Source organism: Saccharomycodes ludwigii, chromosome I (assembly GCF_020623625.1).
Source record: "Saccharomycodes ludwigii strain NBRC 1722 chromosome I, whole genome shotgun sequence".
Lineage (NCBI taxonomy): Eukaryota > Fungi > Ascomycota > Saccharomycetes > Saccharomycodales > Saccharomycodaceae > Saccharomycodes > Saccharomycodes ludwigii.
In genome coordinates this window covers 760,054-785,448 of record NC_060200.1, presented here as the reverse complement: position 1 = coordinate 785,448, position 25,395 = coordinate 760,054, and the positions used below count along the sequence as shown (strand labels likewise).

Below are 25,395 nucleotides of genomic sequence, written 5' to 3'. Positions count from 1 at the left end.
AGAGCAAGATAAAAAAAAAAAAATAAAAAAAATAAACGCCAAAAATTAAAATACTGTTTCAAAAAATAAAATTAATAACAACTGCATGAAATGATGAAAAAAAAAAAATTAAAAAGGAGAAGGGTACTAAAAATAAAATAACAAAAACTGGCTGGATGTATAAGGTAAAGATAATATTAAAAAAAAAAAAAAAATAATCGAAAAATTACTTGAATTATTTAAAATTTCAACCTTTCTCCTCTATATGTCTATGTATAAAAGCCTAGAATCATTACTAAGACACTAATTTGGTTGCCATTTAAAAACGTTTAGATTAAATATTCTTCTTTGGGTAATTTTATTTTTTTTTTTTTTCCTTTTTTTTTTTTTTTTTTCACATTTTATGTTCAATTTTTGTAGTTTTTATCGATAAATAATATTGTTTCTTTATTTAAGAAACTTGATCTTGTAACAGATGTCTACAAAAGTCAAATAACAAATTCGCGTCTATTTTGAAAGCAAATTAACAAATTAAAAGTGAGTCAGCTATATATATATGTATGTATATATATATATATTTATACAAGAAGCTTCTAACATAAAAATAAAAATTGTTATTAACTAGCTTTTCAGTGTTGGCGTTGCTTTCTAGGTTTATAAGAATACAGTAGAAAATATTAGTGGGTAAACGGAACATATTTCATATCTCAGCTCCAACAAAGATAAATATTTTTTTTTAGGTTATTATCGAAAATACAGGACCATTACATCTGTTTTTAATCCACACTAAACACAAAAGTATATATATACAACAAACATTTTCATTCATTTTTTTATAGGTATTCTTATCAAATAACAGCAAAATCGCCGTTTTTTTTTTTTTTCCCCATTCTATGATGTCTAAATTATTTGAACACGAAGCATTAAAAGATTTTGCTAGAAAACGGGTTAATGAGGAAATGATCCGATTTCTAGCAGCAAATACAAAGTGTATAATAAGAGTAATAAACGAAGATACAGCAAACTCTAATAATAAAATTCCTTCATTAGTTGATTTCATTAAAGGTTTGGTTATTGGATCTAATGTCCAAACCCCAACACTAATGTCTACCATTGTATATCTAACTAAATTAAGAAGTATACTTCCCACTAACGTATATGGTATTGAAACAACCAGGCACCGTATTTTCGTTGGGTGCTTAATTTTAGCTGCCAAAAATCTAAACGATTCTTCACCATTAAATAAACACTGGACTAAATATACTAATGGATTATTAACCTTACAAGAAATTAATACGATTGAAAGAGAATTATTACAATACTTTGATTGGAAAATAACGTTTAGTGAAAATGATTTGTTATTATGTCTGGAACCCCTATTGTTACCTATCAGGCAGGAATTAACCGCAAAATACAATGGGTCCTTGGATTCTTTGAGCTATTATCGTAAGAGAAGATTATACCATCAATCTGGTGCAAGTAGAAATTTATCAGGGATTTTATCTTCTATAAGTCCGTCTAGTTCAACTGGTGTTAATTGTAGTTCCTGGAGATCTTTAAGCAATAATTCTATTCCTTCCTTGCAATCATCATCTACCATTTCTAGTATAGTTAGTACTGATACTGCTAATACTTCTATTTCCGTTTCCAATAATAATAATTGCAATAGCGGCAACTCCGGTGGTTTTATTTATAGAAAACAGCACGCTAAAGCAAACTCTTTAATACTAGAAGAACAAGAAGACCATGTAAAACAAAAGCAGAAATATAATGAAAAGGAGAATTACCAACTTTATGCGTGTTATTACAATACTGACGAAAATGCTAAAATACTTTGTCCTCCTAATCAACAACATAATAAGACAATCCGCATCAACAATAGTAATAATAATAAAAAAGAGTTATCGAATAATAATATTAATGTTGGAAACTTTGATCATCATGTATCCGTTACCTCTTCAAGACATTTTCTTTGACAGTCTACTTTTGGAATATAATGTGTAAGTAAATATTGTAGGGAAATATATTTACTAGTGCATAGGCATAATTCGAAACGATGATCAAACATAATTACAGATCTTTTTTTTTCTTTTTTTGTTACTTTTAATGTAGTTATATATATATATATATATATTATTTTTTTTTTTTTTTTTACTTATTCTTTATTTTCTACTTCTATATAATAATTTGATTTATTTCTGAACCTATTGCTAAAAAAAAATAACCCAACAACTGTTTCTTGTGAATAAAAAAAAAAAAAAAAAAAAAAATCAAGAATATAAAAGAACCATTAAATTGGTATCAAGACACAGACACTCATCCGCATTCATATGTATATATATATATATAAAGTAAAGTAATAAGAAAAAAAACATTACTGGTAATAACATAACATATAAAACAAAAAACTACACATATTATCCCCCTGAACAAGCTATATAAATAATAATAATAACTACAACGAAAAAATTATAAAAAGGAGAAATATACAATACATATTATTATCCCCCACGCCATTTACTCAATCAAGATTAAGCAGACTAACTATACAAATCATCTTCATCACCTCCATCTGCACCAAAAGTAGCAGCAGAAGGACCATTATTATTGTCACCGGTAGAGTCCGAACCGCTACCTAAAGCAGGACCAGAGATACCACCTTCTGCATTGTTGCCAGTGGCAGAACCACCAAATGAGAAATTACTAAATTGGCCCCTAGAAGCCTTCATTTGTTGAGAATAAGCTTCATAACGTCTTAATTCAGAATCAGATACAGAACGCTTGGCAGTCTTCATAGCTTCAGCAAAATGATGCTTGGTAATATATGGAACCAAGTCTGGTTTTTCTTCTTCTTCACCGTCTTCCATCTTAACGTCATCGGCATTGGCATTTTCGGCTTTGATGGCTTGTTGAGCCTCATAGCGTTTATTGGCTTCAATAGAATCTTTGATGGCAAACTTAGCAGCTCTTTGAACAATGTACGATAAATCAGCACCAGAAAAGCCTTGGGTAGCCTTGACAATAGCAGTTAAATCCAAACCAGGTTCTAACGGAGTCTTTCTTAATTGAGCCTTTAAGATAGATAACCTAGCAGGCTCGTCTGGTAATGGAACATAAATCAATTGATCTAATCTACCGGGTCTTAAAATAGCTGGATCAATTTGATCTGGTCTATTAGTGGCACCAATAACGAAAACGTTTTTCTTAGCATTCATACCATCCATTTCAGTCAACAATTGGTTGACAACTCTGTCAGAAGCCCCGCCGGCATCACCTAATGAGTTACCTCTAGCCTTGGCGATAGAGTCTAATTCATCCAAAAAGACGACGGTTGGAGCAGCAGCTCTAGCTTTATCAAAAATATCACGAATATTAGATTCAGATTCGCCAAAATACATACTTAACAATTCTGGTCCCTTAACAGATATAAAATTAGCAGAAACTTCAGTAGCAACAGCTTTAGCTAATAGAGTCTTACCAGTACCCGGTGGACCGTAAAACAAAACACCCTTAGATGGAGATAAACCAAATTTCAAATATTGATCCGGATGCAAAACAGGATATTCAACGGTTTCCTTCAATTCTTGTTTAATGTCATCCAAACCACCAATATCATTCCAAGTAACATTGACACTTTCCACAACAGTTTCACGTAAAGCAGATGGGTTAGAATTGCCTAATGCATAACGGAAATTTTCCATGGTAACACCCAAAGAAGCTAAAACTTCTGCGTCTATTTCATCTTCATCCAAATCAATTAAATCCATTTTTTCACGAATTTGTTGCATAGCAGCTTCAGAACACAAAGATGCAACATCTGCACCGACATACCCATGAGTTTCAGAGGCCAACACTTCCAAATCAACATCATCGGCCAACTTCATGTTTTTGGTATGAATACGCAAAATTTCTAGTCTACCAGTGGCATCTGGAACACCAATATCAACTTCACGATCAAATCTACCGAATCTTCTTAAAGCTGGGTCAATAGAGTTTGGTCTGTTAGTAGCGGCAATGACAACAATATTAGATCTAGCCTTCATACCATCCATTAGGGTCAATAATTGGGAAACAACTCTTCTCTCAACTTCACCATTGGTCTTGTCACGCTTAGGAGCAATGGAATCGATTTCATCAATAAAAATAATAGATGGAGCGTTCTTTTCAGCCTCTTCAAATGCCTTTCTTAAGTTCGATTCTGATTCGCCTGCCATCTTAGACATAACTTCTGGACCATTAATTAAAAAAAAAAAGGCACCAGTCTCGTTAGCAACAGCTCTGGCCATTAATGTTTTACCGGTACCCGGTGGGCCATACATTAAAATACCCTTTGGTGGTTTAATACCAACGGCTTTAAATAGCTGAGGATGTCTCAAAGGTAGTTCAACCAACTCCCTAATCTGTGCCATCTGCTTACGACAACCACCAATATCATCATAGCCCACTTCGTTAATATTGTTTTCTTCGTCTTCTCTGTTAATAGGTTCACCTTCGTAATGAATAACGGTGTCCTGTGCAACCACCGCGTAGTCTTCTGGTTCAACATCAACAACTTTAAATTCAACAGCTCTCATACCACCTCTGACAATGAAGTGGTCGCCCTTCCTCACTGGTCTATAAGCTTCGACAAAATATGGTTTCAAGAAAACGTCAAACAAATTACCGGTGATACCTTCAATTGTATCAGCAATTGGTAAAACGGAGATTCTGGTGGCATATTTAATATCGGGACAAGAATGGATTGAGACCAAGTCACCCAATCTAACACGTAAGTTATTACGAACAACACGGTTAATTCTACAAACCCCATCTTCCAATTCGTCATCAATCAAAACAATTAAGACAGTATCTTTTCTTCTTTTCCCCTTGACTAAGACAGTATCGCCACGGAATAATTCCAAAGAGTCCATGGTGTTTGAGTTGATAGCAATAACAGAATTGTCATCGTTAACAGCATCGTCAACCAATAATTGATTTGGTTTCTTCTTTCTTCTTAAAATAGCGGTAGCGGTGCTATCATCATCTTTTGGATCAGCACCAGATGCATCTAATAAAGGTTTCTTTTCATTGGCCATAGTTTTTGCTTTAATTCTTTTGTTTCTTTTTTTTGTTTCTTTGTTGTTGGATGTTAAAAGTGTATAAGGATAATAATTTAAAGTAAGAGATCAAAGATATAACTACACATAAATATATAGATATAAAGAAAGCGACAGTGGTTTAATTTGTAAGGTGGCAAAAAAAAAAAAAAAAAAAAAAAAAAAGCAAATATATATAGTTTCCCTTATCAGAAAAGGGAGGTAGAGGGAGAGAGAGAGAGAGAGAAGAAGAAAAATAAATAAAGTGGAAAAGAATAAAGGGCGAACAAAAAGAAAGAAAGAGAAAGAAAGAAAGAGAAGAAAAAAAGAAAATTACACATAGAGAGAGAGGGAGAATGTGTATACTACAAATGATTGTGTTTAATAAAAAGGTGCGTAATAATATCGCAAAAAAAATTCAATTACAAAGGCAATTATTCCTTCTTTCTATTTAAAGGAAAAAAGTTTTTATTCTTTTTTGTGCTTTAAAAAAAAAAAAAAAAAAAAAAAAAGTCTTACTATTCAACATCTAATAATTTTCTTATTTAAGAAGGTAGTCACTTCAACACGTTAATGTGAACGGCTGCATAACATTTTGATTGTGGGATTTAAAAGCAATCATCAGCAAGTAGATAAAGTGCAAAACAGTTCTAACAACAACAAAAAAAACGGATATATTATTACCTTTCCTTAGCGACAAAATAAAAATAAAAACACTTGATGCTTTTACTTCTGAATTATGTGAAGACTATTTAGTAAAGATAAAACTTGATTTATATACAACATTGATAATCTTTTTATTTTTTTTTTTTTTTTTTGTTGAAAAAAAATTTTTAGTTATAATATCATAACTATTGGTTCAAGCTTCTATCTGAATCTGAATCCAATTTAGCCAGTAATTCTTTATGTATTTTGCCCAGTTTTTCAAAATCGGTTTCTTCAGTTGGCCAACCGACAATTAATCCAGTCTCTTTGTCTCTTTTTGGGATCAAATGAAAATGAACATGATCAACTTCTTGATGAGCAATCCTACCATTGTTCTGTAAAACATTGTAACCTTCGCCTGTTGGGCCGTCAAGATCACAACCTAATACGTGGACCAATTTTTTAGTGAGAGGTAAAATATCAATCAAATATTCATCTGGAATATTGTGCAACTTTCCACCATGATATTTGGGAATAATTAAAGCATGACCTTTGCTCGTTGGTTGAATATCTAAAAATGAATAGCTGTACTTAGTTTCAAGTAATTTGAATGATGGTATTTCTCCCTTTATAATCTTACAGAAAATGCAGGCAGCATCGTGAGCAATTGGAGTAGTAGCAGACATTATTTTAAATGGTTTTTTTTCTGTTTTTTTTTTTTGCTTTTATTGTGTGTATCAAGTCGTCAAATTGCATAAGAGTAAATAATAAACGAAAAGAGCATTACAAAATTTTAGTTAATGTATAATTTACAGTAAAAAAAAAAAAAAAAATAAAAAAAAAAAAAATAAATAAAAAAAAACCCCGGAATAAGCTCCAATATATGTTTAAAAAGGACTGAATAATAAATTGCGTATACACAAATAGTAGAAAATATACAGGTATTTGTATGAATTACATAATAATTAGTTATGGAGAATATAGTCGTATCTCCTGATCTACTACTACCACAAAAAAAAAAAATTAAAAAAAAAAAAAAAAAGCTTTTCTGGAACAAATCATATATATTTATATGGGTTTAAAATCAAACTTTCATCATAATGATGCTTTAAATCTTTAATCATCTTAATTTCTTGTGCATTCTTAGTATATCCTATGTAATTCTTCTTTTGGAAACCTAAACCATGTTCTGCAGAAATAGAGCCCTTTTTGGAAGAAACAAACTCATAAACAAAAGGCTCCAAACATTTTTCAACCTCTTTAGTGTACTGTCTAACGGCAACATTTAGATGCAAGTTACCATCACCAACATGCCCATAACCAACAGCAGAAATAACAGGTTTGGATTTATCGGTTTCACTAGATAAACCGGCCTGGGTCAATCTTTCATTAGTAGCCTCAACTAAAGAATATAAATCTTTTAATGGTAAAGATACATCATATTTGTATACACCACCATTTGCTTGGGATGATTCGGGAATCATTTCCCTCCAAGCCCATAAATTATGCAATTCGGTTTCACCTTGGGAAATAACACCATCACTGATAATACCATCTTCAAAAGATTTTTCTAAAAATTGCTCTAGTTTGGCATCATCGTGTTCTTTGGAAGATCCAGATGTTTCGATTAAAATGTAAAATGAATGCTCCTCCTCTAATGGAGCTGGTTGCTGAATATGGGCTTTAGTCAATTGTTGAGACTTCAAGTCCATAAATTCAAAAGCACTTAAAATTTCACCCAACTCTTTTTTAGCCTTGATGAAAACTCTTTGAACAGCCTCATAACTTTCAACCCCTAAGAACGCAACATTAAATGCACTTGGTCTTGGTGGACACAAGATGGAAACACCAGTAACAATACCAATAGTGCCTTCCGAGCCAATAAATAATTGTTTTAAATCATAGCCAGTATTATCTTTTCTTAAAGAATGTAAACTGTTTAAAACCTCGCCATTTGGTAAAACAACTTCTAACCCTAAAACACTCCCATGTAAAGAGCCATATCTTAATAATCTTAAACCACCTGCATTGGTGGCAACTACACCACCAACATGGCAAGAACCTTTGGCACCTAAGTCTAGTGGGAAAATGTAACCATGCTCGGCCAGAAAATTATCAGCATTTTCCAGAATTACGCCGGCATCGCATTTAAAAATACCACTAACCTTATCAAATGAACGGATTTTATTCATACCGCTCAAACTTAAAATAATTTCATCAAAAACTGGAACACTCCCACCTACTAAACCAGTATTACCACCTTGTGGAACAACAGCCAATTTTTGTTTATTGCAATATTTCAAAATAGCAGAAACTTGTTCAGTGTTAGTTGGTTTTAAAACTAACTTAGACTGGCCTTTATATTTTCTCATCCAATCTTCATTAAATGCATCTAAATCATCTTGAATAATACACTTGGGTTCTAGAATAGTCTTGAAATACTCAATATTTTCATTGGTTAATTGTTTATATCTTGGATCGCGTTTAACAGATGGATAGTTTTCAGAGGTCAATCTTGGTTGTATTTTGGTACCTGTTGTTGAGTAGTTGTGTGTAGCTGCCAATTTGGTAACATTTGGAACAACAACTCTAGAAATAGGATTTACTACTGAATAGTAGGATAAAATAGATTTTACCGATCTTTTTGAGACATTCCTAATGCTAGTTTTAATCATTTTTAATATTATAAAAAATTTCTTGATGTTTTATTTTGTTTTTTCTTTTTTTTTGTAGGCCATTAATGTAACATATTTATGAATAGCATAATAGTTAAATTGAACAATGTTTAATATATTTTTACTATAGTGGAAATAAAGAGAAGTCACGCATTTTTTTTTTTTTCTTTTTTTTCTTTTTTTTTCGTAGCCTCTATATACACTTTGTTTATTTTTCAATAGGAAAAATTGCAAAATATATTCACACATTTAATTTTCAAAAGAAGTAAAATTTGACAGTTTTAATTAAACAATTTTGTTAATATTTTCTCCGGGTAAATTTACGAAAAAAGCTAACAACAATGATAATAAGAATTTGTTTCTTTATTGCAAAATATCGCATAATTAAAGAACCCTGTTGTTCATTGCTTTCATTTTTGTTGCTTGTCATTATCATTTAATTGAACTAGGTCAAACTAAGTTGGAGGGTACATTCCCTATACAGTAAAAAGATGTAGGATATAAATCTATTGTTCGCTATGTCTTATTTACCTCCTTTTATAGTTTATAGCCAATGCAGTCCACCAAGCTTCTTGACCGTTAATCCGTAGTTGACTTAATTTCCTATAGAATATCTGCGTTAAAAACACTTTTTACTCTGTCCAATAATTCTACACCTTCTTTTATTTCCTCCGCTTCCTCCCGCAGGCGTGAATAACATATTTTTTTTTTCCATACAAAGCGCTCAATCAAGGCTCGGCTTTATCATAATGACTCCCTTTTTAAGGTAGTTGGATGCGTATCTGTTTTTTTTTTTTTTTTTTTTTTTTTTAATAATTTGATACCCAAAAAAAAAAAAGTATTGAGCTAAACAAAAGGAACATTCCCAAGTTAAAATTATTATATGTACTAAATTACTACCAAAAATTAAAATTTCTGAGATTTGTTCCTAAAAACCAAGGGATCCCAATTCCGCAATTTAATCCTTTTAGAAATACATTGTAAGTAAAACAAGTACAGTGATATCGATACTAAAGAACAAAGAAAACATGAGCAAAAAGAATTAAAAAAAAGATCAAATTTAATTGTATAATTATTACTGACTTATGGCGATAAGGATAAATACAGCTCATCATACAAGATAAAGGCAATCCAATTCCGCCTGGCATATATTTTTTTTTTTTTTTTTTTTCCACACCTCTTATCTTTATGAAACCAGATTTTATATCTATTTTTCCGCACGGGATCTCCCTTTCTAGATTTTTTTTTCTTTTAGCATTTTTATTGAGTTTATCGCCGCATATTCTGTTTACGCTTTTAAAAATATTAAAACAATCCATCTTTACGAGCTCTTTTAATCTTCAACGACTAAATACTATATTATTTTTGGTTCTTATTACTTCTACTACATACAACAACAAAAAAAAATATGAGGCCAGGGAGGATAATTGTCATTTTAATCTTTAACTGAAACAAATAAGATATCGGGAAGTTGATCCCTTAGGAAAATATATTATTTATTACTTACTCTAAATAATCAGTTAAACCAGTAATTATCCCGATATAGGTGTAATGAGGTCTTTATCATAGATCAATTTCCATTTTCTGTTGCCAGAATTTAAATTAGTTTTTAGCTTGTCTATTTTATACGGTTTATTAAAAACTACACTAGTTGATCTATATTTTAATAACAGTTTAAACTTATCATAAATGTTAACCAAGAAATAAAAATAAGAACATTTATTGGACAGGATATATTTATATTTATTTATGTTTTATTTTTTTTTTTTAAATTATCGATTAAAAAATCGATATTAATCATGCAAGATCAACGTATTTTTTCAACATTGTAGATATATTTATATAAACATAGATATTCTAACGATTATATATATAGCTTTTTTTTTTTAATTTAATTTTATTTCATTTCGTTTGAAGCTTTTCAATTTTTGTAGTCCTACATTTGCACGTTATCCCGAATATAGGTCTTAGTGTATATATCTGTACATAAATACATTTTTATCAAGCAGTAAGAAAATTAAAAAGAAAAGATAAAAAGAAAAGATAAAAAGAAAAGATAAAAAGAAAAGATAAAAAAAAAAAGATAAAATAAAAAAATAAAATAAAAAGCAACCCTCAGTACATTTAGATCTCTTTCTTTTTTTTAATATTATAAAATAATTGGCTAACTTGAGTGCTATATAACTAACAATTGAGCACTTAATTAATAATATTCCCTAAAAACATTACTACATCAATAAGTCGCTTTAAATAAGCAAAAGTGTAGAAAATAGTATCACCATTGTTATAAGAATTGTTTTGAAAGCATTTATTCACTAATTAAAACGCAAAATTATATTCCATTTATTTTTTTTTTTTTCAAGCACATATTTCAAATTATTAGAATAACACTATTATAAGTATTGTAATACAAAAAACAAAGAAAAAAAAAAGAAGAAGAAATGATTAAAACTTCATCAGACATATATGAAACTGGAAATTCATTGCATCCTACCAGCTCCAATAAAAAGGCTATAAACGTGGATGTGACAATTAAAGAAAGGGGCGAAGTTTACACAACAGCATTGGAAAATTTAGAGTCATCTGATGACAATGAAAAGCAGGAAGCCACTCTTCAAAAAGGGTTAAATTCAAGACAAATCCAGTTGCTAGCTCTAGGGGGAGCCATAGGTACCGGTTTATTTGTTGGGACTGGAAGCACTTTGGTTAACTGTGGTCCATTGCCACTTATGTTAGCATTTATAATTATTTCTTTTGTCGTTTACCCCATTATGAATTCAATTGCAGAAATGATTTGCTTTTTACCACAGCAAGGTACAACTCAAGAGTTAGTTTCAAGATATGTTGACACCAGCTTAGGCTTTGCCATTGGGTGGAATTATGCTTATGCATATGCCATGTTAGTTGCTTCCGAAATTTCTGCCGCTGCTGGTGTTATACAATACTGGGACGACAAAACTAACATTGCAGTTTACATTACAGTTCTATTGGTGGTCATCATTAGTTTAAATTTCATGCCAGTTAAGTTTTATGGTGAATTTGAATTTTATTTTGCCATTATTAAGATTTTGTGTATTTTAGGGTTAATTATTTTAAGTGTTGTATTGTTTTTTGGAGGTGGTCCAAACCATGACCGCTTGGGTTTTAGATTTTGGAAACACCCGGGTCCATTTGCTTATCACATTACCACCGGAAGCACTGGCAGGTTTACAGATGTATGGACAGCGATAATTAAATCTGGGTTTGCCTTTATTCTATCCCCGGAATTAATCGGTGTTGCTTGTGTCGAAGCCCAAGATACGAGAAGAAATATTTCCAAAGCCTCTCGTAGATTTATTTACAGGCTTGTTTTTTTCTATATTTGTTCAACAATTGCAATTGGTGTCATTGTTTCTAGAAAGGACACAGGATTATTAAAGGCTTTGAGCACTGGTGCACCCGGTGCAAGCTCCTCTCCATTTGTTGCAGCGATCAGAAACGCTGGTATCCGCGTATTACCACACATTATTAATGCATGCATCTTAACCTCTGCCTGGAGTTCAGGTAACTCTTTCATGTATGCTGCCTCTAGAACTGTTTTGGCACTAGCTAACAAAGGGTTGGCACCAAAATTTTTTACTAAAATTAATAAATATGGTGTGCCGTACAACGCTGTTCTTTTAAGTGCCGCTGTTGCATGCTTATCGTACCTAAACGTGTCATCAGGAAGTGCTCTTGGTTTTGAATGGTTAAGTAACATTTCAACCATTTCGGGTTTTATAGCATGGGTTGTATTGGGCATTGCTCATTTAAGATTTAGAAAAGCAATTGATTTTAACGGGTTATACGATAGGTTGCCTTACAAGGCTAAATTCATGCCTTATGCGACCTACTGGTATATATTTTTTGTCGGCATGATTTGTTTAACAAATGGTTATGCAGTATTTGTACATGGTTTATGGAATGTCAGCGATTTCATTGCTGCGTATATTACTTTACCAATTTTTTTTGTCTTATATTTTGGTCACAAATTGTGGTTCAGAACCAGATGGGCCATTCCAATTGCCGAAATTGATGTAACAACAGGTTTAGTTGAAGCTGAAGAGGAAGCCAAAATGTGTTTAACCCCACCCCCAGAAACTAAGATGGGAAAGTTTTTGGAATGGTTATTTTGATCTGCTGTATTATTTTATTTTATTTTATTTTATTTTATGTTATGTTATTTGAATAATTGATTGATTTATTTATTTTAAACAGTACTTAAGTTTTTATCTATGCTTTTTATATTTTATCTTATTTTCTTTTTTCTTTGCATTGCAAATGCATGTATGACGCTTGTCAAAATTTTGACTTTAAAATAGTAATAGTGCCAACGTTAACAAAGTTATCTACTTTTTATTAAGTAAAATGAAACCAAAGCATATATAGAATTCCTCTCTGACGCGCTGGCATTTAGTTAATTGTATTGTAATTAAAAATAATAAAGCGTCAGTGACATTTCTCTTCCCGATGGGAAGGGGACCCGCATGGCATAATATTTGTTGTCAAAGTACGTGTATAAATATTTAAATAAAGCTAATAATTGTACTACACATTTTACAATGAGTACGTATCTAAACCTAAATAGCCGGTGCAAAAAAAAAAAAAAAAAAAAATACAAAAATGAGATATAATATCATCTCATACGATACGATACAATACAAATACCTAGTAAAAATTGATATTTTTTCTATAAATTAGCAATATCACCGTAAATTGTTCGCCAAAGCACCAATCGAGGGGAGAATAGTTTTTGCCCTTGATGAATTTAGTATAAGAAATACGAATTGCTTAGTGTATGTATATCTTATATACCACATTAATCTAGAGTTATCCCTTTCTTTCCTTTTAATCCGGTGCTGAATGATATATCCGGCACAAGTTATTAAATAAATACAAGTAAGAAAGAGCGAAGTTGTTTAAGATAACATTAGTAACTTCTGCAATTGTTCTGCTTATGTAATCATAAATGAGTATGCATAGACTTATTGCTGTGTTTTTTTTTTTTTTTTTTTGAAAATAATAATATACAGTGTGACTTATTGACAATCTGTATTAGTAAGTAAGTGAGTGAATTAATTATTATATAAAAAACATATCGTATCAGATACCCCGCTCTCCACCCCCCTTTTTTGTTTTTTTTTTTTTTTGTGTTTTTTTTTTTTTTTTGCTTACGTAAATTTTCATTTGAGAAACTTCGCAAAGACAAAAGTCACACAACCTCTCTTTCAAAAGATTATAAGATTAAATAAAAACTTTGACACGTAGATTTATATAAAAGAAGTATGAATGCTTCGCAATTATAACCTCAAAATTTTTTGCATTATATTTTTAAAAAAATATGGTAATAGCTGAAAGGATTTAAGTCGTACTATACTAACCAACAAAAGAAGAACAAAAAGCAACAAAATCACACATTCTAACATAATGGATAGAGCTATACACCAGGAATTTTTCACTTTAAATAACGGCAACAAGATACCAGGTGTAGCAATTATTGGTACCGGTACTAAATGGTTTAAAAAAGTTGAATCGGAGGAAACATTCTCCAAAGAATTGGTTGAGCAGATAAAATACGCCTTAACTTTGCCTGGAATTGTTCACATTGATGCAGCAGAGATTTATAGAACTTATCCCGAAATCGGTGCTGCTATAGAGGAGAGTAGAAGAAAACCAAGAAACCAGATTTGGATAACTGACAAGTATTCCACCTCTTTAAAAATCACCGAAAACCCAAAAGTCGGACTAGAAACTTCTTTAAAGAAAATGGGTGTTGAATATGTTGATTTGTATTTACTACACAGCCCATTTGTTACTGAAGAAAAGAACGGCTTTTCTTTGGAACAGGCATGGAAGTATTTAGAAGAGTTGTATAAAAATGGCAAAGCCAAAAATATTGGTGTTTCTAATTTTGGCGTCAAAGACTTGGAACGTATTTTGAAAGTTGCTGAAATTAAACCACAAGTTAATCAGATTGAATATAGTGCATTCTTGCAAAATCAAACTCCTGGTATTTATAAATTTGCCAGAGAACATGATATTTTGTTAGAGGCTTACTCCCCATTGGGACCCTTGACAATTGAACATTCTGAAGATGATGAATTTTATAGATATATCAAGGAGTTGAGCCATAAATATGATAAAACTGAAGCTCAAATCTTGTTACGTTGGGTCGCTGATCGTCATGTTTTACCTGTCACTACATCTGGCAAAAAGGAGAGGATCGAAGAAGCTCAATATTTATACTCTTTCGATTTAACTTACGATGAATCAAACAATATAACACAATTGGGGTTGCAACATAAACCATTAAGAAAATATTGGACTGAACAATACTCTAAATACGATGCTGATTCTCAAAAATCTGATGATTAATTTGTTGTTTGAGCGCTATTGTCTAAACTGTCCTCTTTTTATTTATCATAGAATCCAATATGTTTATTTGTCTAGCTATCTATCTATCTATCTATCTATCTATATATATATATATATATATGTATGTATATACGGACGATAATATAATTACTTTAACTTATGAAAGGAATTTCCCCTTTTTTAAACTCGTTACGGCTATGGATGTTATATGCCTGAAACGAGCGGATCCTAGGGGAGTGCCCCCGTACCATCTTGTTACTATTACTAAAACATTTACTAAATGACTTCTCTCTAAAAGCGTTAATAATCTCTGGCCAGCGCCACTTTCACCACAATCACTTGATCCTTGTTCAACATCTGTTATTGTGGTGGGGAGATGAGTTGTGTTGTTATCATTTTTGTTTGCTTTTTTTCCTTTATTTTTTTTTATATTTTTTTTTACATTATTATTATCAGTTGCTGAAGGCGATAGTTTCCCTGTTCTCCAGGCATACATATGCTTATGTGAAGCTTTTGCTATGTTTTTATCAGAATTTACAAATTGCTCCAAAAGTATAGGTATTTGACTTTGATCTGTTAAATTACAACAATGGCCTTGGAATTTAGATTTTTTATCGACCAGTATCTCAGATGAATTCCAATTTGCAATTGCTGGAATGCTATTTTTATTAGAGGTCATGCGATTATTAGTAGCTTTATGCTAGGAATACTATTTTTTTTTTTTCTTTTTCTTTTTCTTTCTTCTCCCTTTCCTCTACCATTTTTAATTAATGGATTATGAATAACGAGAAGAAACAATTGAATATTTTTTCGTATCTGAAAAATCTACCGATACATAGAATTGTGCGAAGCGAATTAAATCGTATAATAGATTCAGCCAACAAAAAAAAAAAAAAAAAAAAAAAATACATATATTAACATTTGTCAGTTATATAATTATGAGATAAATAATTTCCCCTAGATATGTATATCTATGATATTAACTGCACAATATTATAAAGATCAAGAAAATAAACAAAAATAAATAAAGTGGGATAAAAAGAAACCTAGCAAGGAAAAAAAAAATGGAAATGAATCATCAAATGTATCTATTGTTATTCCTAAAATATAAAATTTTGTTCTCCTTCCACCTTTTTGCAGAAACAAAAAAAAAAAAAAAAAAAAAAAAAAAAAGAAAAAAATTTTTTTAAACCAACTCTTGGTATGGAGGTGGCGCTCCTTTGGGCATTAAAGGAGTTTCTTGGTTTGGTTCAGATATTATGGGAATTTCATTAATAGTGTGTTGAACGTAAATGTTAGTGGGTGGACTAGTGCTTCCACCATTATTAACATCTCTAGGCACTAAATTACCTCTTTCAAGCCAGCCTTGTTGGTAAAATAGCCTATACTCTCTTTCATTACGATGATTTCTTGAAAAAATAATGATAAGAGAATGAACTAAACCCGGAATATAACCTAATAAAGTTAATAAACAATTTAGAAGGAAATCAGTTGAGTAAAACCCACATTCAAGTAATACTGGAAATGGTGGAAAAATTATAGCACATATACACAATAAAACTGTACAACAACAATCTGAACAACAACAGCAGCAACACATGTCGAGGGGACTTGTATTTTTTTTTTATTCTATTTTATTTTAACTTTTTAACTTTTTTTTTTTCCAGCAAAATATTGGTTGTTTTAAACTAAGATATCTCTGGGTAATAAATATTTGTAACTGCTATAGATTGAAATACGTTTTGGGGAAATATATTTTACTTCATAAAAAAAAAAAAAAAAAAAAAAAAAAAAGCAAATAAAAAAGTCCCAGCAGAAAAGGCAACATCTACGGCTATCTTGCAGTTAAAATTTTGTCGGAGAAAACCGAGTAAAAATCTTGTGTACAGACGACAACAAATGACAACCTTTAAATCATTATTTAATAATACAGATGTCGACATATATATAGTCAAACAAAAGAAAATAATTTAAAAGGTGCTAATAGGAACAAGTGTACATTATATCACATACAAAAAAAAAAAAAAAAAAAAAAAAATTGTTCTAACGTCTTTTTTTTGAAACTTTATAGGTATTTCCTTTAGAAGAGGCTTTGCCCTTTCCAAAAGATTCATATACGTTGTAACTTTTAGCATTGCTTCTGCCGCTAGATCCGTTACCACTTGAATATCTTGACTTGTTCATTTTTTCGTAAATGTTTTTGTTATTACTACTCTTTCTTTTGCCAGAATTACTATACCCGTCAATATCATCATACAAAGACCCACCGCGAGGAAATTCAAGAGAATTTTTCTTATCGGCATTATTACTGTTGTTCTTTCTACTGTTATAATTACTGGCACTATTATTCTTGTTATCATAATTTGCCATCGATCTTGTAAAACTGGATTTGCCGTATGGGGGTGGATGGAAAGGAAAAGGTGAAGAACTGTTGTTATTATTAAATTTACGATAAGAATTATCATAGTCGGCATGGTTGCTATTACTGCTGTTGCCGGCGTAGCTATCATACCTCGAATAATCATTATTATATGCATTCCTGCTATTATAACTGCCTTTCACAGTCCCATTGCCATTGGCATAATACCTATCATTCATATAGGCCTTGAGATTTTTCCAATATTCGTTTCTTAATGTTTCAGGTAGGTTGTCACCAGAAAATGCACTTCCATCATCTAATGGTACTCTACTACTTCTGGCCTCGGAACAATCATCGCCAAAATGACCTTTGCTCCCACAGTTGTAACACCAGATTTTATCCCATCTAAGTACAACCTTATTCTTATTGATCTTACTGTTTTTATGTTCCAATACGGTGTATGATCTCCAAATAGAGGGACATCTCTCTCTACTATGTCTTTTAGAATCACATATAGAACAAAAAACCTTTCGCCATTTTTTGGGACACTGTGAACGATAGTGACCCGATTCATTACAGTTGGAACATTTAATTGTTTTGGAGCATTGCTGTGGATAATGGTCGTCAACAGCACCACAATAAGTACATATTACATGGGGACAATTTTTAGCAATATGTCCTGTACCATTGCAATTTCTGCATTTTTTAGCGGGCGTTTTCCTTATATCTGAATCTTCTAGCCCAAAATATCTACCTTCCCCTCTCATGTTACGCAATTCATCTGGATTTGAATCAACTTCTTCAATAGATGGTGCTAATATTGCATCAGCATCTGTTAGGGTAAAGGGCAGTAGATCATGCGTTTCTGTTTCGTTTATAGAAGTCATTAATTTTATACTTTTAGTGAATGATGTTCGTTATGTATTTATGTATATAATTTTCTTTTTTTTGATAAAACTTCTTTTTCATATATATAAATGGGCAAGACAAAAGTATTTGCGAACAACCAAACGGAAAAAAAAAAAAAAAAAAGAAAAGCAAAGACGAAACAATTTTTTTTTTTTTTTTTTCTCTGTATTTTCTTTTCATTTTCAAAATATTAAAAAAAAAAAAAAAAAAAAAAAAAAAAAAAAAAAATTCTATATATATCAGAAAAACATATAAAAATTGATTTTGCCCAGGATCGAACTGGGGACGTTCTGCGTGTTAAGCAGATGCCATAACCAACTAGACCACAAAACCAATTTAATGAAATTTCCATTTTGTGAGTCATATCTTAAAACACAAATAAACTATGCTTTTTTTGTTTTTCCTTTCTTTCAGAAACAGAAAAATAATTAAATCGAAGTAAAAAAAAATTATTCAATAAAACTTGACAGCGAACAATCTTAAAAAAAAAAAAAAAAAAATAAAAAAGAAAAAAAAATTTTAATATTATATTTTCTAACGTTTTTTTGCTTTTCTTACCAACTCATTAAATCTTCATTTTCTAATCTAAAATAATTCTTTTTTCCTCACTTTTTTTCTTGTTACCTTTTCCTTTCTCCCCCTCCCCCCCTCTCCTCTATTTATTAATAAATATATATATAAACCTATCTCTCTAAATAAAGACTCATCAGTATAATAAATACTTCACCATGTCTGCTGACCAACCTATTGAGAAGAAAGTTCAAGATTTATCTTTAAAAGATAAGAAAAAAAAGGAAAAGAAAACACGTCCAAATTTATATGCGGATCCACAACCGGCATTCATTGATGAAAGAATTGAGCTTTTTGACAAATTGAAAAAAGAATATGAAGAGAAAGTTGCTGCTATGCCACGTGTTTCTTTAAACGTTATCTTAAAGGATGGCTCTATTAAAAAAGCTACTGCTTGGGAAACCACTCCGATGGATATTGCCAAAGAAATTTCTAAATCTTTCTTTGAAAGACAAGTTATTTCCAAAGTCAATGGCAATCTATGGGATTTGGAACGTCCATTAGAAGGGGAAAAAGATGGAGAAGAAGTTAAATTGGAATTTTTTGATTTTGAATCCGAAGTTGGTAAAAAAGTTTTTTGGCACTCTTCTGCTCACGTTTTGGGTGAGGCCTGTGAATGTTCTTTGAGTGCTCATATCTGTTTAGGCCCTCCAACTGATGATGGGTTTTTTTATGAATTTTCCTGCAGAGACTCTAAAAATCCAAATGCTGAAGATAGAACCGTTTCGCAAGCTGATTTTCCAGCCTTGGAAAGCGTTTCTAAGGATGTTATTAAGCAAAAACAAAAATTTGAAAGATTGGTCATGTCCAAGGAAGACTTGTTGAAGATGTTTCATTACTCCAAGTATAAAACCTATTTAGTCCAAACGAAAGTTCCAGAAGGCGGTGCAACCACTGTCTATCGTTGTGGTAAATTAATTGATTTGTGTGTTGGTCCACATATCCCACATACTGGTCGTATTAAAGCCTTCAAATTACTAAAGAACTCTTCTTGTTACTTTTTAGGAGATTCTGAAAATGATTCTTTACAAAGAGTTTATGGTATTTCTTTTCCAGATAAGAAGTTGATGGATGCCCACTTGAAATTTTTGGCCGAAGCTTCCATGAGAGATCATCGTAAGATTGGTAGAGAGCAGGAATTATTTATGTTCAACGAAATGTCACCAGGTTCCTGTTTTTGGTTGCCACATGGTACCAGAATTTACACCACTCTAGTTGATTTAATGAGAGGGGAATATGCAAAGAGAGGATACCAAGAAGTTATTACTCCAAATATGTACAACTCCAAATTATGGGAAACTTCTGGCCACTGGGGCAACTATAAAGAAAACATGTTTACCTTTGAAGTTGAAAAGGAGACATTTGGTTTGAAGCCAATGAATTGTCCGGGCCATTGTATGATGTTTAAGGCTAGAGAAAGATCCTATAGAGAATTACCTTGGAGAGTTGCGGATTTTGGTGTTATTCACAGAAACGAGTTTAGTGGTGCTTTGTCCGGTTTAACTCGTGTTAGAAGATTTCAGCAAGATGATGCGCATATTTTTTGTACTCAAGATCAAATTAAGGGTGAAATCAATGGTATTTTTGATTTCTTACAATATATTTATGGTGTTTTTGGTTTTGAATTTAAGATGGAGTTGTCCACTAGACCAGAAAAATACGTTGGTGAATTGGAAACCTGGAACAAAGCTGAAGCTACTTTGAAATCTACTTTAGAGATGTCTGGCCACAACTGGGAGTTGAATCCAGGTGATGGTGCTTTTTACGGACCAAAGATTGATATTATGATTTCTGATGCTTTGCACAGATGGCATCAATGTGCTACTATCCAATTAGATTTCCAATTGCCAAACAGATTTGATTTAGAGTTTAAAACTAAAGAGGGTGAAAGTTATGAAAGACCAGTTATGATCCATCGTGCTATTTTAGGTTCTGTTGAAAGAATGACCGCTATTTTAACCGAACATTATGCTGGTAAATGGCCTTTCTGGTTATCACCACGTCAAGTTTTGGTTGTTCCCGTTGGTGTTAAATATGCTGATTATGCTCAAGAAGTTGCTGATAAATTGTCTGCGGAAGGTTTCTTTGCCGATGCTGATTTAACCGGTAACACTTTACAAAAGAAGGTTAGAAATGGTCAAATGATGAAATACAATTTTATTTTTATTGTTGGTGAACAAGAAATGACCGAAAAATCCGTCAACATTAGAAATAGAGATGTCAAAGATCTACAAGGTAAAAATGAAACTGTTGCTTTAACTAAGGTGGTTGAACAGTTGCGTGCTTTGAAAAAAGAAAAAAGATTAGATAATGTTTTGAATTAGATTCGTATATATATATATATATGTTTGTACATTTTTTTTGTTTATTATATTTATATGAATTTCATATTTATTTTTCATTATAAATTAATATAAATTGATTTCTTTTCCCTCCTACCTCAACATGAATTTCATATTAAAAGTTGAGACAATACATGTGGTTACTGGGTTATTTAATTAAATCAAGGCGAAAAAATAAACGTGAATACAGAAGCATAAACTTCTACAGAAGAAGGTATAGAATATTAAAACAAAATACTGATGGTGAAGAGAAATTCTTTTATTCTTTAGATGAGGAAGGAGGCAATCCATCCACGTTATTTTGTCGACGAATTTTTTCCCAAGCAGAAACCTCCGGGATATTATTATTTTTATTGATATTTTCACCATCGTCTTCAAAATTTATTTGGAAAACATCATTTGGATTACTATTTTCAAAAGAATGGGTGTTATTATCAGTTGCCATAGTATCAGTAGCCTTTGTCGGCATATTGCTGCCCTTGTTTTTCTCATAGCCTGGTCTTGAATACAGGTTCATTGGGTCTCTTTGGCTTAAAAACCCTGATGGTGGAACTTTGCCTTCGATTTTATTTTCTACATTTTGGAATTTCAATCTTGGGTCAACAACTTTTCTAGCAGGATTAATAGCAGTAGTCTGAAAATACCCAGCCCATCTAGCAGCCTCACCTGGTGGTAATAGAGTCATCATATTGTATTGCCTATAAGCTCTATTTGTATTATCTGGTTCATAAAATTGCTTCTGTAAAATATCCAACTGTTTAGCATAAACCATTTTACCTGAAATCCATGTGCCCAACATCAATGCACCTAAACCAAATATAAAATTACGGGGCACTTGGACGCCTCTAATGCCTTTAGTTTTGTAATATTGGTAGGCAAATGGAGTGCCGAACACCGCTGCAAATGCACCCCAACCACCTGCTAACTCACTTCTTGTCAACGCGGCATAGTTATTAAATAAAGTTTCACGATCAGCGGTGTCTAAAACATTATCCCTTTGAAAAAATTCCAATGCGGATTTATATGAAGCCCTTAACCATGGATTCTGGATTTCTTCTAAATGGTCTAAATCTGGGCCGAGTGGTTCAGCATTATTAAAGTTGGAGTTATTGTTGGATTGTGTTTGTAAAGGATCATTCATTACTAACTATTTCTGCTTCAGTGAATATTTTCAAGTATGCTTGAGTGTTTTTCTTTTCTTTTGTAAAAGACGATATTATATATAAATTGTCAAATATGACATTAAAATATCAAGAATTATTACTACCAAATAACATAGTAAAAAGTGTTATAGTAAAGTTTTCATTTTCTATCTATCTTTGACCTTTCCTCCCCCTCTTTTTATTTTTACTTTTATAAGGGAAGAAGAGGGACAGAAAGAAAAAAGGCAAAAAAAAAAAAAAAAAAAAAAAAATAAATAAATAAAATAAACAAAGATGGTTGTTATTTCAGTCTATGTTTCTTTAGGAGGTATTTTTAACGTATTATAGAATATAATTATATAGAGACAGATAAAGGACCAAAGATTGTATATATAATTACAGAATTGTTACTTACATGTGTGAGTAATCATATTTGATTGATTCATTGGCTAAAAGTTTTGTTACACTTGCCTTAAAGCTTTCCCTTTTTTTCTATTAGAAATAACCATAACATTTCATTAGTACAAAGTGATACTTATTTTTTTAACCATTTTTTTTTGTTCCCTTTTCAAAAAGAAAAAAAAAAAAAAAAAAAAAAAAAAAATTTTTTTAAATCTTTTTCGCCTTTTTCCCTCACTTAAATCCATGACCAATTAAATACAAATCTTTGAAATAGATATCTATGCTTCTACACAACTTCTGATCAGCTAACACAAAGATTAACCAAAGTAAATAATTGAAATTAAAAAGGTAACACACCATGAATACGTTTACTGTTAAACAAGAGTACTATACAGGTAATTATAAAGCAGTTTTAAAAGAAGTTGCAAAGTATAACAAGACTTCTGATGAAACTTTGTTATTTTACAAAACCAAGGCGGAAATAGCATTAGGTGAGTTCGAGCTCTTGCCAGAAGATGGTAGCTCCTCTTCTTTAACTAAAGTTATTAATAATTATGCAGCATTCATTAAGGATCATAAAAAATTGGCAAATTTACAAAAGTCTATAAAGGATTCATCTTTATATGCTATAAATTTGTTAGCAAGCGCTTATTTTATTAATGGGGATATAGAAGAGAGTTTAACCACATGCATAGACAATTTAGATAGTGCTAATGTGCCAGGTTCCTGTGAATTATTATTATTGGCCATTCAAGTTGCTTTGTTCAGCGGTGAAGTTAAAAAGGCTTCCAATTTATATTCCAATTTTGTTTCTAATAATGAAGAATATGACAACGATAATGAAATTATTATTAATTTTTGTGAATCATACATTAATTTTGTGTTGAACAAAGAAACAACTGAAGGTAATTTTTATTTTTTTGAAGATATGGTCCATACACATCCATCTTATAAAACCAATTTGGGATTATTAAACTTACATTTACAACAAGGTCATTTAGAAGAGGCGTCGAGCATTGTTGATTTATTAGAAAGTGAGTTTTATGATTTGGAAAGACCACGCTTTTTACCTGATTTGTTGTCTAATAAGATTGTGTTAGGATTACAAAAGGGTGAAAATGTAGATGATATTAGGGTCCAATTATTAGAATTGGATTCAAATCATTCTTGGTGTAAGGCCCATACTGATGTTGAGCAGAAGATGTCGGTTATTATAAATAAATATCAAATCTAATTTTCCCCTTCCCTCTAATATTAGTTGTTACATAGATTAGTTATTGTTATCCGTTATTAATGATAATATTATTATTATACTGGCATATGTATAGAACCTTAAGGAATTGCTTATACGTGAATAACTTTACTTTTTTTTTTTTTTTTTTTTTTTTTTTTTTTATTTTTGCTTTTTTCAAATTTAAAAGTAATTAAAATATACAAACAAACAAAAAAAAAAGTTTTAGCCATTTTATCTTGGGTATATATGTATATATATGTCTATGTGCGTGAAATTCTAAGCGAATGTATATATATCCGGGTTACACATGAAATCTTTTCATTTCTATTATGAAAAAGGTGTAAAGAATTTTAATCAAAACTCAAAAGGCTTTGACTGTTGTAATTCAACAAGATTGTTCTTATTTATTATTATCACTTTTTCTTTTTGCTTAAAAAAAAAAAAGAAATAAAAAATAAAAAAGAATTTCTCAACATACAGTATTATTGTGATATTGCTAAGAACCCCCCTCCCTATATATATTTATATTTGTTTACAATGAGTGAATTAACTGATGCTGAAAAGCTAAAGATTTTACGAGAAAGAAGAGCCCAAAAATTTAAGAGGAATGGTGCCGCCACTGAAAGATTAAATAAAATCACCGGCGAAACTAATCTTTTGTCTACTGAATCCCCATTAGAGAAACAACAGACTAATACTACTAATTCTAGCACTAGTTCCTTCCATAATTTAACGTCCACCGAAGAAATGGATGAATTGGTACATACTGCTCAAAAAAAAACTGGCCCGTTACAACATTCCAACCAGGCCGATAATAATGCTACACAGTATACCAACCCTGATAAAGAACAAAAAGAGAGTTTGAATGCACAAATAAAATTATTGAAAGAATTGGTTGCTAATGAAAAAGATGGCAATATTTCCAGTAGTACTTCGGATATCGACAGTGAACAAGTTTTTCAATTGTTGAATGGCGGTAACGATCTAGGTAACGCCAGTCCATTTGGTAACATCCCAATTAATGCTGGCGCACAAAATAACCCACAATTGGTAGCTTATTCTAAGAATAAAATAAATAAATTCAAAGCTTGGCTGGTCGTCATTAGATGGGGGTTATTTTTATTACCATACATTTATTTTATCACCAATCCTAAATTTGATGCCAATTCATTGACTCCTTCATCACCCATGCTTTCTAAGTACATTCCCTTACTATTCGATAAACAGAATTTTTTCACTGTTTTTATTACTTTTGAAATTTGTATGATTTCCATTTATTATCAATTTAAAAATAGTTTATATAAGGAAACCAAAGTTCAACCTTTGTCAACTAATAAAATATTGAGTTTGCTAGGTATGATTCCCGATGGGTTGCTTCCATTTTCTAATGTACAAGGCAAAATAAATGCAGTGTTACAGTACTGGGATGTTTTTGGTATATTTTTAACTGATACTGCCTTTGTTTTGGTTGTTGTTGGTGTCATTAGTTATTTGCACACCGCTAAATAAGTTGTTTAAAGGACTTGGTTCTTTTTTTTTTTTTTTTTTTTTTTTTTTTTTTTTTTTAATAAGCTGACAACAAAGTTTCTTGAGAATATTGTTAATGAGTTAAAAATATATAAATATATATATATATAGAAGGCGTTGTTAATATATATATGGACATTCAA

General features: G+C 31.2%; 13 protein-coding genes and 1 non-coding gene across 14 annotated transcripts; 6 read left to right on the top strand and 8 right to left on the bottom strand.

The window, feature by feature from the left end:
• Window positions 1–875: 875 nt before the first annotated feature.
• Window positions 876–1,955, top strand: PCL2 (cyclin PCL2; the record flags this gene model as incomplete). Its single annotated transcript, XM_046078632.1, has 1 exon — window positions 876–1,955. The coding sequence occupies one exon, from the start codon at window positions 876–878 to the stop codon at window positions 1,953–1,955; it is 1,080 nt and encodes a 359-aa protein (XP_045936659.1).
• Window positions 1,956–2,519: 564 nt separating this feature from the next.
• CDC48 (AAA family ATPase CDC48) lies at window positions 2,520–5,054 on the bottom strand (the record flags this gene model as incomplete). The annotated part of the gene is made up of 1 exon (XM_046078633.1): window positions 2,520–5,054. The coding sequence occupies one exon, from the start codon at window positions 5,052–5,054 to the stop codon at window positions 2,520–2,522; it is 2,535 nt and encodes an 844-aa protein (XP_045936658.1).
• Window positions 5,055–5,905: 851 nt separating this feature from the next.
• On the bottom strand, window positions 5,906–6,385 carry HNT1 (adenosine 5'-monophosphoramidase; the record flags this gene model as incomplete). The annotated part of the gene is made up of 1 exon (XM_046078634.1): window positions 5,906–6,385. The coding sequence occupies one exon, from the start codon at window positions 6,383–6,385 to the stop codon at window positions 5,906–5,908; it is 480 nt and encodes a 159-aa protein (XP_045936657.1).
• A 372-nt stretch (window positions 6,386–6,757) lies between these two features.
• On the bottom strand, window positions 6,758–8,374 carry DLD2 (D-lactate dehydrogenase; the record flags this gene model as incomplete). Its single annotated transcript, XM_046078635.1, has 1 exon — window positions 6,758–8,374. The coding sequence occupies one exon, from the start codon at window positions 8,372–8,374 to the stop codon at window positions 6,758–6,760; it is 1,617 nt and encodes a 538-aa protein (XP_045936656.1).
• Window positions 8,375–10,815: 2,441 nt separating this feature from the next.
• On the top strand, window positions 10,816–12,528 carry PUT4 (proline permease PUT4; the record flags this gene model as incomplete). Its single annotated transcript, XM_046078636.1, has 1 exon — window positions 10,816–12,528. One exon carries the CDS (start codon window positions 10,816–10,818, stop codon window positions 12,526–12,528), a length of 1,713 nt encoding a protein of 570 aa, XP_045936655.1.
• Window positions 12,529–13,819: 1,291 nt separating this feature from the next.
• On the top strand, window positions 13,820–14,767 carry SCDLUD_000312 (aldo-keto reductase superfamily protein; the record flags this gene model as incomplete). The annotated part of the gene is made up of 1 exon (XM_046078637.1): window positions 13,820–14,767. One exon carries the CDS (start codon window positions 13,820–13,822, stop codon window positions 14,765–14,767), a length of 948 nt encoding a protein of 315 aa, XP_045936654.1.
• Window positions 14,768–14,924: 157 nt separating this feature from the next.
• SCDLUD_000311 (uncharacterized protein) lies at window positions 14,925–15,446 on the bottom strand (the record flags this gene model as incomplete). The annotated part of the gene is made up of 1 exon (XM_046078638.1): window positions 14,925–15,446. One exon carries the CDS (start codon window positions 15,444–15,446, stop codon window positions 14,925–14,927), a length of 522 nt encoding a protein of 173 aa, XP_045936653.1.
• A 507-nt stretch (window positions 15,447–15,953) lies between these two features.
• SNA4 (Sna4p) lies at window positions 15,954–16,367 on the bottom strand (the record flags this gene model as incomplete). The annotated part of the gene is made up of 1 exon (XM_046081432.1): window positions 15,954–16,367. The coding sequence occupies one exon, from the start codon at window positions 16,365–16,367 to the stop codon at window positions 15,954–15,956; it is 414 nt and encodes a 137-aa protein (XP_045936652.1).
• A 443-nt stretch (window positions 16,368–16,810) lies between these two features.
• Window positions 16,811–18,013, bottom strand: AIR1 (TRAMP complex RNA-binding subunit; the record flags this gene model as incomplete). Its single annotated transcript, XM_046078639.1, has 1 exon — window positions 16,811–18,013. One exon carries the CDS (start codon window positions 18,011–18,013, stop codon window positions 16,811–16,813), a length of 1,203 nt encoding a protein of 400 aa, XP_045936651.1.
• A 281-nt stretch (window positions 18,014–18,294) lies between these two features.
• On the bottom strand, window positions 18,295–18,368 carry SCDLUD_000308. Its single transcript has one exon. It is a non-coding gene; the product is annotated as a tRNA-Val (tRNA).
• A 395-nt stretch (window positions 18,369–18,763) lies between these two features.
• THS1 (threonine--tRNA ligase THS1) lies at window positions 18,764–20,929 on the top strand (the record flags this gene model as incomplete). Its single annotated transcript, XM_046078640.1, has 1 exon — window positions 18,764–20,929. The coding sequence occupies one exon, from the start codon at window positions 18,764–18,766 to the stop codon at window positions 20,927–20,929; it is 2,166 nt and encodes a 721-aa protein (XP_045936650.1).
• A 277-nt stretch (window positions 20,930–21,206) lies between these two features.
• Window positions 21,207–22,088, bottom strand: RCI37 (Rci37p; the record flags this gene model as incomplete). Its single annotated transcript, XM_046078641.1, has 1 exon — window positions 21,207–22,088. The coding sequence occupies one exon, from the start codon at window positions 22,086–22,088 to the stop codon at window positions 21,207–21,209; it is 882 nt and encodes a 293-aa protein (XP_045936649.1).
• Window positions 22,089–22,849: 761 nt separating this feature from the next.
• Window positions 22,850–23,725, top strand: SEC28 (coatomer subunit epsilon; the record flags this gene model as incomplete). Its single annotated transcript, XM_046078642.1, has 1 exon — window positions 22,850–23,725. One exon carries the CDS (start codon window positions 22,850–22,852, stop codon window positions 23,723–23,725), a length of 876 nt encoding a protein of 291 aa, XP_045936648.1.
• A 537-nt stretch (window positions 23,726–24,262) lies between these two features.
• Window positions 24,263–25,234, top strand: GET2 (GET complex subunit GET2; the record flags this gene model as incomplete). Its single annotated transcript, XM_046078643.1, has 1 exon — window positions 24,263–25,234. The coding sequence occupies one exon, from the start codon at window positions 24,263–24,265 to the stop codon at window positions 25,232–25,234; it is 972 nt and encodes a 323-aa protein (XP_045936647.1).
• Between the last annotated feature and the right edge of the window lie 161 nt (window positions 25,235–25,395).